The sequence below is a fragment of the Salmo salar genome, chromosome ssa29, assembly GCF_905237065.1.
Source record: "Salmo salar chromosome ssa29, Ssal_v3.1, whole genome shotgun sequence".
Classification (NCBI taxonomy): Eukaryota; Metazoa; Chordata; class Actinopteri; order Salmoniformes; family Salmonidae; genus Salmo; species Salmo salar.
The window spans coordinates 929,621-944,672 of NC_059470.1; the positions used below are offsets into that span (position 1 = coordinate 929,621).

Below are 15,052 nucleotides of genomic sequence, written 5' to 3' on the forward strand. Positions count from 1 at the left end.
ATAAGAACAAAATGACAGCTTGCCATAATTCTGGACACCATCCAGCACTATAATGCTTGTGACTTTGATTCACACCGCTGCCAACGCTGAGTTTTTAACTTTTTCTAGGGTTTTTTTCAGCGTGGAGGAGCGAAAAACTATTTATGAGCCCACAAGCCCTAACCAAGGCCAACATGTTAGAACAAATGAATTGGTTTGATTTATGCAGTTAAGCTGAGTAATTGCATATTTACTGCAGGCTAGCTGGCAAATGTGCGAGGAGGAGAGGAAAAAGGGAAACTGTTGATATTAATTGCTATGATTGTAACATGCAGCGTGGCATAATGGATGTGTCCCATTCTACGTCTGACACTTGAAATGTCACTGGTATTAAAATCCCATCGCAGTCACTCTTTTCCCCATAATTCCTGCTGTTAATTGTTCACAAATGTGACCCATGGTTGTATGTCTAATAGGCCCCAGACATAGTCTAACCCCTTATAGATGATGACATATAGTGTACTAGACCTCTGTGTTTCATTGAGAGGGATAGGGTCTCGGAAAGTATCTATTTTCCCCCTTTTTATTTGATCACTGCCAACGTACAGACTACAGATGGATATATTTAACACTTGCTGCTACCCCCTTTTGTTAATAAAAAAATGACGTATTTCTGAAGGCTTTTTCTACCCTCCCTGTGTATGTCAAATGTAAACCAGCCAGTCAGAAACACTAAAATGATTGCAATAAGCCATTAGGATAGGGGTTAAACATTTTGATTTGAGGCCAGAATCACTGACAGATATTTTCCATGATTGGGGAATGAAATTCATTTCAGATTCCTTTGTTGCACCATAAATATTTCCTCTGCCACTGAGCAGATGGTAAATAATATGGATTCATTTCGTCTATATGTACTGAAAGCAATGGCGTAGTGGAAGCCCCTGCAGCCCACGCAAGGCAGGGGGGCCCACGAGCTCTGGGGGCCCATGAGCCCATCATCTCACACCAATGTCTATATTTTATTATTTATTTTAATAAATAATTTTGACAGTAAGCTTCCTTTTTCATTTCCACATGTAGCAAGTAAAGTGTTTGTATTGTCCAATCTAGACTGAACAAAAATATAAAAGTAACATGCAACAATTTCAAAGGTTATACTGAATTCAGTTCATATAAGGAAATCTGTCAATCTAAATAAAATCATTAGGCCCAAATATATGGATTTCACATGACTGGGAATACAGATATGCACATGTTGGTAATAAATATATATTTTTTAAAGTAGGGGCGTGGATCAGAAAACCAGTCAGTATCTGGTGTGATCACCAATTGCCTTATGCTTCGCGACACATCTCCTTCGCATAGAGTTGATCAGGCTGTTGATTGTGGTCTGTGGAGTGTTGTGCCACTCCTCTTCAATGGCGGGATCTGGAACACGATGTCGTGCACGTCAATCTAGAGCATCCCAAACATGCTCAATGGGTGACATGTCTGGTGACCAAGTCATTGTTTTACAAGTCACAAGAAGTCTCAAGTCTTAGCACTCAAGTCCCAAGTCAAGTCCCAAGTCAAGACAGGCAAGTCCGAGTCAAGTCTCAAGTCCTAAACTTTGAGTTTCGAGTCTTAAACAACTCATAATGTGCTCTTCACCAAATGTAATACCATTTCATATTTTTAACAAGAATATTTAATACTTGCTGCTACCCCCTTTTGATAATAAAAAACAATGTATTCTGAAGTTAAGGCTTTTTCTACCCTCCCTGTGTATGTCCAATGTAAACCAGTGAATTTGGACTCAAAGGACACATTTCCACCGGTCTAATGTCCATTGCTTGTGTTTCTTGTCCCAGGCAAGTCTCTTCTTCTTATTGGTGTCCTTTAGTAGTGGTTTCTTTGCAGCAATTCGACCATAAAGGCCTGATTCCTCTGAACAGTTGATGTTGAGATGTGTCTGTTACTTGCACTCTGTGAAGTATTTATTTGGGCTGCAATTTCTGAGGCTGGTAACTCTAATGAACTTATCCTCTGCAGCAGAGGTAACTCTGGGTCTTCCATTCCTGTGGCGGTTCTCATGATAGCCAGTTTCATCATAGCGCATGATTGTTTTTGCGACCGCATTGAAGAAACTTTCAAAGTTCTTGAAATTTTCGGTATTGACTGACCTTCATGTCTTAAAGTAATAACGTACTGTCGTTTCTCTTTGCTTATTTGATCTGTTCTTGCCATAATATGGACTTAGCCCTATTTGGTAAAATAACATTTTCTGTATACCCCCTACCTTGTCACAACACAACTGATGGCTCAAACGCATTAAGAAGGAAAGAAATTAGACAAATTAACTTTTAAGAAGGCACACCTGTTAATTAAAATGCATTCCTCACGAAGCTGGTTGAGAGAATGCCAAGAGTGTGCAAAGCTGTCATCAAGGTAAAGGGTGGCTACTTTGAAGAATCTCAAATATAAAATATATTGTAAGGGCTGTCGTGAGAGAGAGTAGACCAAGGTGCAGTGGAGTTGGTGTTCATCATTGAATATTTAATAAAGAAAGAACACTATACAAACAAAACAAGAAAACTCAACAAAACAAAAAAACAGTCCTGTCAGGTGCAAACACTAACAGAAACAATTACCCACAAAACCCAAAGGAAAAACATGCTCCTTATGTGTGACTCCCAATCAGCAACAACGAGCTTCAGCTGTGCCTGATTGGTAGCCACACACGGCCCAAAACAAAGAAATACAAAAACATAGAAAAAGGAACATAGAACGCCCACCCAATGTAACACCCTGGCCTAACCAAAATAAAGAACAAAAACCCCTCTCTATGGCCAGGGCGTTACATATATTTAGATTTGCGTAACCTCTATGGGCTAGGGCTACTCAACAGCCAGTGGAATCCCGTGGCGCGATATTCAAATACCTTAGAAATGCCATTACTTCAATTTCTCAAACTTATGACTATTTTACACCATTTTAAAGACAAGACTCTCGTTAATCTAACCACACTGTCCGATTTCAAAAAGGCTTTACAACGAAAGCAAAACATTAGATTATGTCAGCAGAGTACGCAGCCAGAAATAATCAGACACCCATTTTTCAAGCTAGCATATAATGTCACAAAAACCAAAACCACAGCTAAATGCAGCACTAACCTTTGATGATCTTCATCAGATGACACTCCTAGGACATTATGTTATACAATACATGCATGTTTTGTTCAATCAAGTTCATATTTATATCAAAAACCAGCTTTTTACATTAGCATGTGACTAGCATGTGACTAGCATTCCCACCGAACACTTCCGGTGAATTTACTAAATTACTCACGATAAATGTTCACAAAAAGCATAACAATTATTTTAAGAATTATAGATACAGAACTCCTTTATGCAATCGCAGTGTCCGATTTTAAAATAGCTTTTCGGTGAAAGCACATTTTGCAATATTCTGAGTAGATAGCCCGGCCATCACAGGCTAGCTATTTTGACACCCACCAAGTTTGGTACTCACCAAACTCAGATTTACTATAAGAAAAATTGGATTACCTTTGCTGTTCTTCGTCAGAATGCACTCCCAGGACTTCTACTTCAATAACAAATGTTGGTTTGGTTCCAAATAATCCATAGTTATATCCAAATAGCGGCGTTTTGTTCGTGCGTTCAAGACACTATCCGAAGGGTAAAGAAGGGTGACGCGCCCGGCGCGTTTCGTGACAAAAAAATTCAAAATATTCCATTACCGTACTTCGAAGCATGTCAAACGCTGTTTAAAATCAATTTTTATGCGATTTTTCTCGTAAAAAAGCGATAATATTCCAACCGGGAATATCGTTCAAAGACGAAAAAATAAAAACATGGAGTCGCCTCGTGCACGCGCCCCCAGTCTCATTGTTCTCAGATCGACCACTATCCAAATGCGCTACTGTTTTTCAGCCATGGCCTGCAAAGTCATCATTCAACGTTCTGGCGCCTTCTGAGAGCCTATGGGAGCGTTAGAAAATGTCACGTTATGCCAGAGATCCCCTGTTTTGGATAGAGATGATCAAGAAGGCCAAGAAATAGTTTGAGAGAGCGCTTCCTGTTTGGAATCTTCTCAGGTTTTGGCCTGCCAAATGAATTCTGTTATACTCACAGACACCATTCAAACAGTTTTAGAAACTTTAGGGTGTTTTCTATCTAAATCAAACAATTATATGCATATTCTAGTTACTGGGCAGGAGTAGTAACCAGATTAAATCGGGTACGTTCTTTATCTGGCCGTGCAAATACTGCCCCCTATCCCCAACAGGTTAACACTTTTTTGGTTACTACATGATTCCATATATGTTATTTCATAGTTTTTATGTCTTTACTATTATTCTACAATGTAGAAAATAGTAAAAATAAAGAAAAACCCTTGAATGAGTAGGTGTTCTAAAACTTTTGACCGGTAGTATAGGTGTTCATCCGTGAACTCCACATAACAACATACAGTATGGAAAAAGAACACGTTAGTCCCTGTCCCTCCACTCTGTTCTGATGACTGAGGCCACATCCCAGAAAGGACCACATCTCAGGTACATGCCAAATTATTTGAAAAAAGGAGGAAAAAATGGTAAACCTGGCGTGGCGGTTGCAGGAACGGTGATAAAAGTTTAATAGTTTGTTTTGGAGCTGGTTGGAGCGTGCAGACAATTTGTCTGAGGAGTGTAACGGAGTTGACCTCTGACCCCTGTAGCTCTCATTAAACAAGCGGCGGTTCAACGTCCAAAGACGGCACAGAGGGACCTCTCGCAACTCTCAAATCCACTGGAACCGGGCCAGTCCTAGCTGCTCTCACACACACACGCACATACACAGTGCTGTCGTTCGCACTCCCTCCACGTGTCACACTTTTAATGGCAGAGGTTTATGGGGAAGTAAATGTAGGAACTGATCTTAATGAGAGTTACCCAACTCAATTACATTACCCTCTCAGTCTCCGTTTAATGGAACTGCTCCTGTCTATGCATGCTTGTGTGTGCTTGTCTGTTTGTGTGCGTGCATGTGTGTACACTACTGACTTATTACTGGGATGGTAATAAGGAAGGATTCATGTTAGAACTATGACTCAGAATGTCTGGATTAGTAGTGATGTATCTCTCTCCATCCTTCTCTCTCTTTCCCCCTCTTTCTTTCTATCTATCTATCTCTCTCTCCCCACCCCCCACTCTCTCTCACTCTCTCTGTCAAACTCTTCCCCTCCACCCCCTCTCTCCTCTCTCCCTGTACTACAGACACCAGTCGGCCGAAGAGGAACCAGGAGATTGACGGGGTGGAGTATCACTTCATCTCCAAAAATATATTTGAGACGGACATCCAAAACAACAAGTAAGTAGAGGCTTTAAACAGCAGACATCTACAACCAGCACTAATCTCCTCTCTAATACTAAACACACCACAGCAAATACATACTATCTGCATCCTTCCATTCCCACAGGCACTACAACTGTAATGTAACTATAACTCATATATTTGAGATCTTAGTATCTCGTTTTGGAATCAACTATTTCGGCCATCTCCTCCTTCGCCACTAGGGGCAGTGTAACTGTAACCGTGAGAGACAGACTGGGGAAGGAGTTCAGCTGACGTGAGCAGGGTTCTCTGTAAATAGACCAGTGCTCTCCCCTATGGCTCTCCTTCTCTGAGTGTGAGGTGGTACTTTGTAACAAAGCCACCCTTTACAAGAGCCCCAAGGTCACAGTGGGCCCCTTTCTGCCCTGTGTGTGTGTGTGTTGCTTTGAGGTGTCCTCGGGCCCCGTTTCCGACACTGACACCCGGGAGCCGCTCTAACATTATGCGGTGGACAAATTGAAACCGAAATCGTCATCCTTAGTAATGGATGCCTTCCCGCCCTTCTCGCCCCCAAAAAACACATGACATACACAGTAGAACACACGCACACATATACACACACAACACAACAGGATGGCTGGGGCAGAGGGAGGCTGGGACCAGGTTGGGTTGTTGTATTTTTAGGGCTGGTTCAGCTGTGGTTGGTAATGGGGCACGGCATGGGATGTTTTTCGCAGAGTTTAGAGTTAGGGGTAAATGGGGAGACTGCAATGTGGCTGCAACGCTCGGGACACTCCACACACACACATACACATACATATCAGCTGACAGACACAAATTATAAGGCGCTGGAGAGAGGAGAAGAGTGAGATGGACTTGTTTACGTTGCGCCTCGTCGCATGCAATCAGAACAATGTGCGCACACACACACACACACACACACACACACACACACACACACACACACACACACACACACACACACACACACACACACACACACACACACACACACACACACACACACACACACACACACACAGACAGACGCTCTCTCTCTCTAAGTGCCAGTAGGGAAAACCTCCTTGAGAAATTGGCCACAGTCGGTAGTGGCGCGTGAAAGTGGGTGTAACGTTCCCAAGGAAAGCCCTGTTCCCTGCTAAAAATGGATAGCATCCATACAGTCCCAATTTAGCTGAACCTCTCCTGGCATGCTAGCTTGTCCACAGTAGCTCTCCCAATTTATATAGCAGCAACAAACAGTATAGCCTATGCAGTGTATGGCTATGGCATGCCTTTTTAAACATAGGCTACTGTATGCCTTTTAAATGAATTTCCCATAAACAAATATACAGTAAGAGCTCGTTAGACTACAGGCTCCTTTTCTGAAGCTGAATAAAATGTTCTTACTGGGGGCAATTACTATAAATTGTGTTTTACATGGATTTAAGTACAGTAATACAGACATTCAGCCCAATGATCATCAGGACCAGTCTGAGTGTGCATCCCAAATGGTATCCTATTCCCTACATGGTGCCCTACTTTTGACCAAAGCCATATGGTCCCTGGTCAAAAGTAGTGCACTGTATAGGGACTAAGGTGCCATTTGGAATGCACTCAAAGTCTACCAACGCACACAACACACACACTGTCTTGTTTTTAGAAATGTAGAAATTCTTTCCACTCTTTAACTTCTGTCTTTCTTTTCTTCCTCTATCTCTCTTCTCCTCTAAAAATCCTATGTGGCGGGGTGTTTTATGACAGTGATCAGTTTGAAGCAGAGAGATTAGGCGGTGGAAAACTGTTTGTTTGCCTTCTTCCACTGCTTCTCTCTAACACATACACATACACACGCTCCTGGCATTCACCTTCTCTACACTTTAAACAAACAGGTGTTACTGATTTAAAGTGTAACATAGAAGAGTATACAGTATAAAGGATTATTGTGCCAAAATGTTTGGATTTGTGTTGTATAGAAAAAATGCTATCTGACGATCTGTCAGTGGTTGAAAGAGTAATCGCTAGTCCCTGCGGTACTGTAGGCTTTTATAATATCCTTGTTCTGAACGGAATCTCAGTCAGAATTGTGCGTGCGCCTTTGCCTGTGTGTGCGTAAGCTGCACATATGTGTTTGGATAGTAGTGAACTGAAGTGCCTTAGAATGAGATTATAATACAGCATGTTAGTCCTCATGGTAGGTGAATGATACATTTGTTTTATTTTACATTAATCTTAATGTTAATCCCAGCCTGTACTTCTAAATGATATTAGTGAAACCTTTACTAACTGACCCGCTATTCTGCTTTTTCACTCCCCTCATCCCTCTCTTTATATGACTTTCCCTCCCTGTCTCTGTGTGGATTTGTGTGCTACAAAATGAATTGCATCTTTGAAGACAATAAAGTTGTTCTAATCTCTCTCTCCTTCTCTCTCTCTCTCTCTCTCTCTCTCTCTCTCTCTCTCTACCCCCCTCACTCTACCCCTCCCTCCTGCTCTCTCTGTAGATTCGTAGAGCATGGTGAGTATAACGGGAACTACTATGGGACTAGTCTGGACTCTGTGCATTCTGTCCTGTCCAAGAACAAGGTTTGCCTGCTGGACGTTCAGCCTCATGTGAGTCACACAAGTCCCCGACACATGCCTTCCTTCTTTGCCTGTATTCTACCCTTCACGTTTACTCCCTCCATCCTTTGTGTCATGTCAGTGACACAAGTTGCCGACACAACCTTGCCTTCCCTCTGCTCTACCACTCTACCCTTCATTTTCCCTCCCTATGTCTTTCCATCCCTCCCTTCATCCCTCTATCCTTCTCTCCTCTATATTTATATCCCTCTGGCACACTCACTGCCTATCTCCTAGAGGAATCTCATCCTTCAGAGGGCTTCAGAGGCAGTGCCGGCTTTCCAGAGGCCTTGACTGCTTACTGGGTTACCAACCAAACCCGGCTTAAATTGGCATTTTTAGCAGCAATTACCGGTAATTTTCCTTATTTGAAGATTTCCTCTTTGGCTTATGTGTCTGGGTGGTGCGATCAGCCTCTCATAAGTGGCCTGTATGTCACTGGGTCCCCACAAGCCACCGGGGCTAAAATCCTATTATTCCAGGCCAGGTATAGCACCATGCCCCAACCCTAACTCTCTCTCACACACACACACTCACACATGCCTCTGCCTCAAAGGCGTCCTCTGTTTGTTAAATCTGAGTAGATAATGATTCACGGGCAGAAATACACTATTATATAGATTACATAGATTGCTGGCATGTTTTCAAACCGTCTCTCCCGGACCAAGTAGAAAGCTGTTAACAGAGCCCCTCAGTAGCCCCTGCTGTGTGTGTTTGTGGATCTGTGTGCACTCGTGCCAGCGTGTTGAGTAGTACTGGTCTGTGTGTGTGTGTGGATCTGTGTGCACTCGTGCCAGGGTGTTGAGTAGTACTGGTCTGTGTGTGTGTGTGTGGATCTGTGTGCACTCGTGCCAGCGTATTGAGTAGTACTGGTCTGTGTGTGTGCTCCATTCTGGCTCTTTACCCCGCTCAGTAGTCGATCACATGAGTTTCATATCAGAGCAGTGTTGCAGAGCGAGTGATGTTGTCTGGTCCCCTGCTGACTGTCTGAGCTCCTGATGAAAGCTTTACTTTCCTCATCTCCTCTGCTCTCCTCTCTCTCTGTGATGGAGACGAATGGTAGTATTTCGCTCATGTCTTCGGGTTGCGTCCCAAATGGCACAATTTTCCCTATTTAGTGCACTACTTTTGACCAGGGCCCTATGATCAAAAGTAGTGCTTTAGATAGTGTATAGAGTGCCATTTGGAGCACAACCTTTGTATCGGCCTGGGGTTTTGGACCCGCTTCCCAGAACACAGCAAGAGAGGAAGCAGACCAGCGCTGGTTAACACTCCACTCTGCTGCGGTTCAGTACACACACACACACGCTGCATGCTACGTGTCAACGTGACCCAGCCTTGTAATGTTTCATCGCCTCAGTGCTGGGACAGACTAGCTAGACAGACTGAGATCTGTGACTAATTTCACAGTGTGATATCTCCAGATAGATCAACTCCCCTAATGTGTTGGGAGGATCGAGGTCCTCGTTGTTTGAAGACTAATAACCCCTCACCCATAGAGCACCTTCCTTGGTCGAGGATCACTTTGGACATAAGTGTATTTAACGCTTTTATGTGTCTTCCTCTGGGATTCTTTGTACTTTTAAATTGTTAAAAACTGTATGAGTTGTTTTACACCTAAATAAATCAATAGTTCCATTTTCTTACTGCATTTGTTTCTCTCTCCTCTGTGTGTTGCAGATGATAAAGCACTTGAGGACGGCAGAGTTTAAACCCTACGTGGTGTTTGTGAAGCCGCCACCCATCGAGCGCCTGCGGGAGACCAGAAGGAACGCTAAGGTCATCTCAGACAAGGACGACAAGGGATCCGCCAAGCCATTCTCGGTAAGACACATCAACCTAAACTTTGAAATCTTTTCATATTATCAAGAGAAGCCTTTTCTCCTTGCCAAGAGAAGAAACCTTTAAATGTTTCACCTTGACAGGTGACAGAGAAGCCTTGAAACAAACTTTAAAGTTTAATGTAAAACACTCCGGTAAAACAGGCAGTGTTTTAGAATAACAACTTTTTTTTCAAACAAATGTTTTTTGTTTTTTTTTCACAGAATGGGTGGTTAATTGCATTGGAAGCACACTTTCCACTCAGACGTCTTCTGTAAAAGTGACGTGGTGTGTGTACGTCCATGTGTGTGTGTAATGTTTATATATATATATTTTTTTTACCTTTATTTAACTAGGCAAGACAGTTAAGCACAAATTCTTATTTACAATGACGACCTACCCCGGCCAAACCCTAACGCCAATTGTGCGTCGCTCTATGGGACTCCCAATCACAGCCGGTTGTGATACAGCCTGGAATCGAACCAAGGTCCGTAGTGATGCCTCTAGCACTGAGAAAAAATGTTAGACTGCTGCACCACTCGGAAGCCTCATAAATGTGACGTTATAAGGTGGGATCAAAGGTGATCCAGCAGTGTTAGAGTACCACATGGCCTAGCTGCTGGTTAACAAGAGGGAGGTTATCAGAGACCCTAGCAGTTTATTCCTCCCTAAAGCCCACCTAAAGGAATAACAGAGACCATCTGGGGCTTTGGGGGAGCTAGCTGTGGTAGTGGTGATGTCATCTTTACTACACACATCTTTCTGCTGCCGGCTAGTGTGTGCGTGTGTGCGTGCGTCAGCTTGTGGGTGCGTGTCTGGATAGCTGCGTGCATGTGTGTGTGTTACACACCTTTACACACCAGCCAGTCACCACTCACAGCCGGGCCCCACATGAAACCAATTAGCCTGAAGTGTGTTGCCGTAGTGGTGGATGATGGCTTTCCAGCCCCCTTCAGGTCGTCTCTCCCTACGTGGGGCCACGCTACGGGCGATAGCCCTGGTCACAGCCACAAGCTGGGCCGATGAGGAGAGAAGGGGAGGGGGGACAGAGAGAGAGAAGAGGGGGAGGGGGGGTGAAATAGTGAGAATGAGAGAGGAGAGGAGGGAGAAAGAGGGAGAGAGAGTCTGGCTGTGATGTTGGAGGTGTGGAGGCTTTCCATGCACCAGTGCTGAAGGTCGCCGTCAAACAGGGCTGTGAGAGGGGCGGGTAGAGGAGGAGGGGGAAGTAGGTGTGTGTAGGCCGGGCGGCCGCAGGTGCAGATCAGATTGGCTGGCGGCTCATCTGATGGCCAAATGGTAAAGACGCCTCAAGCCGCCCCCCTATATAGTGCACAACTTTGGATCAGAGCCCTATGGGTCCTGGTTAAAAGTAGTGCACTATAAAGGGAATAGGGAGCCATCTGGAACACAGCATCAGACACACTCTGAGGTGTTACTCCACACACACCTCTCTGTGTGTTCACCATGACCTAACGCAACACACAACGCAGCAAAGCACAGCAGGGCTCTGGAAAAGGACAGGGTCGCACACAGCAGGTCAGCTCTAACTCAAAACATCCTTCATTGAGCCGTCACTGAGATGTACCGTCACTATTTTAAACATGTCAGAGGCTCAGCAGCTATTCTTAAAGTCATCCTTAAAGCATGAAATGATTACACACATTCAACGAATCACCACACTGACATACTGACATACTGTATTCAAGTCAGTCCGACCACATCCCAGTCGTTTACTGACAACATCTCTGAAATCTCTGATATGTTTTTCTTTTTATTTCAATAAGAAAAAATAAAATTATTGTCAGGCTCTCGGATATTAAGGTGTAAAGGTTAGTGACAAGGCCGTAGGTAAGCAGTGCCATCATACATGATGATGACCGTCCTGTGGGGTGAGAGGTCAGACAGAAAGAGGTAAGAGGTCGAAGGCCATACAACAGTCCAGTTGACTGTTGTATGACTTTTGGGTGAAAGTCTCTCTCTGCTCTCAGTGTGACTCATATGAACAGTAAGCGCAAGTTGTCAGAGACAGGGCAGACTTTTGAGACTTTCTCTGGACTATAATACCTTTATTAGATCTATAGTTCTCTCAGGTAACATAAATACAACCTCAACGTTTCTCTTTGTTACCTGGTTGGAATATGTCCAGTTGCCAAAGTCCTTTCTGTAAACCTTTATAGAGATTGACAGGCAGAGTTTTAAATCATCAGATCCCAGCTATTAAAGAAAGAAAGAAAAACCTTGTTTGGTGAAAATGTCACAGCGGTATTTTATTTTCGTCCTGCTGTATTTATTTCAGTGAGAATGCTAGAGGCAGCAGCTCTGGTCTGTTAGAATAATCCATTGTCCCATCCAGACTTCTGGAGAACAGACTTTTCATTGTTTTAACAGAGCTGTATACTGCTCTATTGTTTAACCTGTAATACATTCATATCTGTTTTAAGTGTGTCTGACACTTAATATGAGCCCCAAACATTCTGATATAATCAGATATATACTGTAATATGGTAATGAATATGTCCAAATTCCTATTCCTAGTAATAGCAGTATAATAAGTAAAGGGATCATGAGATAGGGTATCTTACCTTTCCCTCTAGCCAAAGCAATGACATTCTGTCTTCTTTCAGAGTAAATCGGGGACCTCTTTGCTGAACCAGATCGGTTTTGACATTTTATGTCATTTTAATACATAGGGCAGGTGCATTTTATGTATATGAATAAAAGCAGATTTTCCGTTGAGGGCTGAGGGGATGGCCAAGAACTCCTGCTGATGGCCAGAACTGAGAGGAGACTGAAGAGAGGGATGAGACCTGATGCTGGCTCCGACTCTGAGATCTCTGTCTCTTTCTTGGTCTCTGTTTCTTTCTTGGTGTCTGTTTCTCTCTCTGTCTCTTTCGTTTTCTTGGTCTCTGTCTCTGGTTTTCTCTCTTTCTCTCTCTCTCTTTGTGTCTTTCTCTCTCTCTTTCCCTCTGTCTTTCTGTCCCTATCTCTCTCTTCCTCTCTCTTTCTGTCCATCTTGGTCTGTCTGTCTCTCTCTCTTGTTCTTGTTTTCTTTCTTTCTCTCCTTCTCTCCCCATAATGTAAACGGTCACCCTTACCTGGCCTGATATGATCATAGAGAGGGAGACATGCCATGGCATGGACACTGACTGACTGGTTGACATGGAAACGGCATACACAGCGTCTCTAGGGCTCGTTCTGTCCATGTCTACCCCACTGTCCTGCTGCAAGCATAGAATTCAATAATTGAATGTATCTCTATGGCTGCCAGTTTCTTGTCTAAGGTCCAAAGGGTTGGAGAGCTGCTGGCAGTAGTTGCTGAGTGTGCATCCCAAATGGCACCCTATTCCCTGCACTACTACTTTTGACCAGAGCTCTATGGGTGTTCTATATAGGGAATAGGGAGCTATTTGGGATGTAGCCTGGGTCACTGGGTCCACATCCAGCAGTTCTAGGCTTTCTGAGGGCTGACCACAGAGGAAGGCTACCAAGGATCAGCAGCCTCAGATCACTGGAGGGAATATATGGTGGACGGACCGACAGACTGAGCCGCTTCAACTTCCTCTCAGCCCAGACCAACAAACCTCCTGCTCCCTCCTCAACCTCTTCCCTTCCTCCGAGACAGAGGATGATAAAACCATCATGTCTTCTCACAAAAGACAATAGACCGTGAGATAATGTGGGTGGATTTTTACTGCCTTCTACAGTAGGTACAGTAGATACACTAGAGAGAGAGAGAGAGAGAGACCAAGAATGAGTCATGGTCAAAACATATTGATGCAACAGTATCTAAGATGGGAAGAAGTCTGTCCATAATAAAGCGCTGCTCTGGACTACTGTCCAGTAGTGTGGTCAAGTGCCACAATTACAATTGGCCCAGAACAGGGCAACACGGCTGGCCCTTAAATGTACATGGAGAGCTAACATTAATAATATGCATGTCAATCTCTCCTGGCTCAAAGAAGAGGAGAGATTGACTGCATCACTGCTTGTATTTGACATGTTGAATGCACTGAGCTGTCTGTTTAAACTACTGGCACACAGCTCAGACACCCATTCATACCCCAGAATACATGCCACCAGAGGTCTCTTCACAGTCCCCAAGTCCAGAACAAACTATGGGAGGCGCACAGTACTACATAGAGCCATGACTACATGGAACTCTATTCCACATCAGGCAACTGATGCAAGCCGTAGAATCAGATTTTTTAAAAAAGATAAAAATACACCTTATGGAACAGCAGGGACAGTGAAGAGACATAGAAACACACACACAAAGGCACACGCATACACACACGCGCGTGATAACATACGCATTATACATACACGTACACATAGATTTAGTGTTGTAGATATGTGCTAGTAGAGTAGTGGCCTGAGGGCACACACTTAATGTGTTGTGGAATCTGTAATGTAATGTTTTTAATTGTATATAAAAGCCTTCATTTTGCTGGATCCCAGGAAAGCAGCTAATGGGGATCGATAATAAATACAAAATACAATGGAGGGCAGTGTTGGACATTCAGAGGCAGGGTAGCCTAATGGTTAAGAGCGTTGCGCCAGTAACCGAAAGGTTGCTGGTTTGAATCCCCGAGCCGACTAGATGAACAATCTGTCGATGTGCCCTTAAGCAAGGAACTTAACCCTAATTGCTCCTGGAAGTTGCTCTGGATAAGAGCATGTAAATGTTTGTAGACTGGCTTGAAAATGCAGTCTGTGTCATGGTGACCATTTAATTTTAGTTGCACGACTAATCAACTATGAGGTGTTAAAACCGCTAGCAGGGGGGACATTCTAAAATGGTATTCTTCTGTCGGTCTGTCTGTCTGTCTGTCTGTCTGTCTGTCATCAGTGTGTGTCTGTCTATCTGTGTGTCATCAGTGTGTTTTTGTGCATCAGTGTGTTTGTTTCTGTTTGTGTTCCTGCCTATGAATGTGTCTGTATACAGTATATGTATTTATATTTGTGTGTTTGGCAGAGTCCCTGAGTGTGACCATATCTCAGCGGAGATCTGAAGCCCAGTGTTCTTTTAGAAAAAGGAGCTAGCTAAATCAAATCAAATCAAATTTTATTGGTCACGTGCACATGGTTAGCAGATGTTATTGCAAGTGTTGCAAAATGCTTGTGCTTCTAGTTCCGACAGTGCAGCAATATCAACAAGTAATCTAACAATTCCACAACAACTACCTAATACACACACATCTAAGTAAAGGGATGGAATAAGAATATATACATATAAATACAGTGGCAAGAAAAAGTATGTGAACCCTTTGGAAATACCTGGATTTCTGCATAAATTTGTCATACAATTTTATCTG

At 43.4% G+C, this 15,052-nt stretch overlaps 1 protein-coding gene across 7 annotated transcripts in view; it reads left to right on the forward strand.

The window, feature by feature from the left end:
* The window catches only part of LOC106590020 (MAGUK p55 subfamily member 7), a 284,039-nt gene that overhangs the window by 260,993 nt on the left and 7,994 nt on the right, over window positions 1–15,052 (forward strand). For 5 of the 7 annotated variants that reach the window (XM_014180502.2, XM_045711021.1, XM_045711022.1 and 2 more), the window contains 3 exons: window positions 5,237–5,330; window positions 7,799–7,907; window positions 9,597–9,740. In XM_014180502.2, the coding sequence (XP_014035977.1) occupies window positions 5,237–5,330; window positions 7,799–7,907; window positions 9,597–9,740 (347 nt within the window). Of the gene's footprint in view, window positions 1–5,236; window positions 5,331–7,798; window positions 7,908–8,153; window positions 9,741–15,052 lie in introns of those variants that run through there. The other 2 variants (XR_006762737.1, XR_006762736.1) reach the window with 2 other exon arrangements.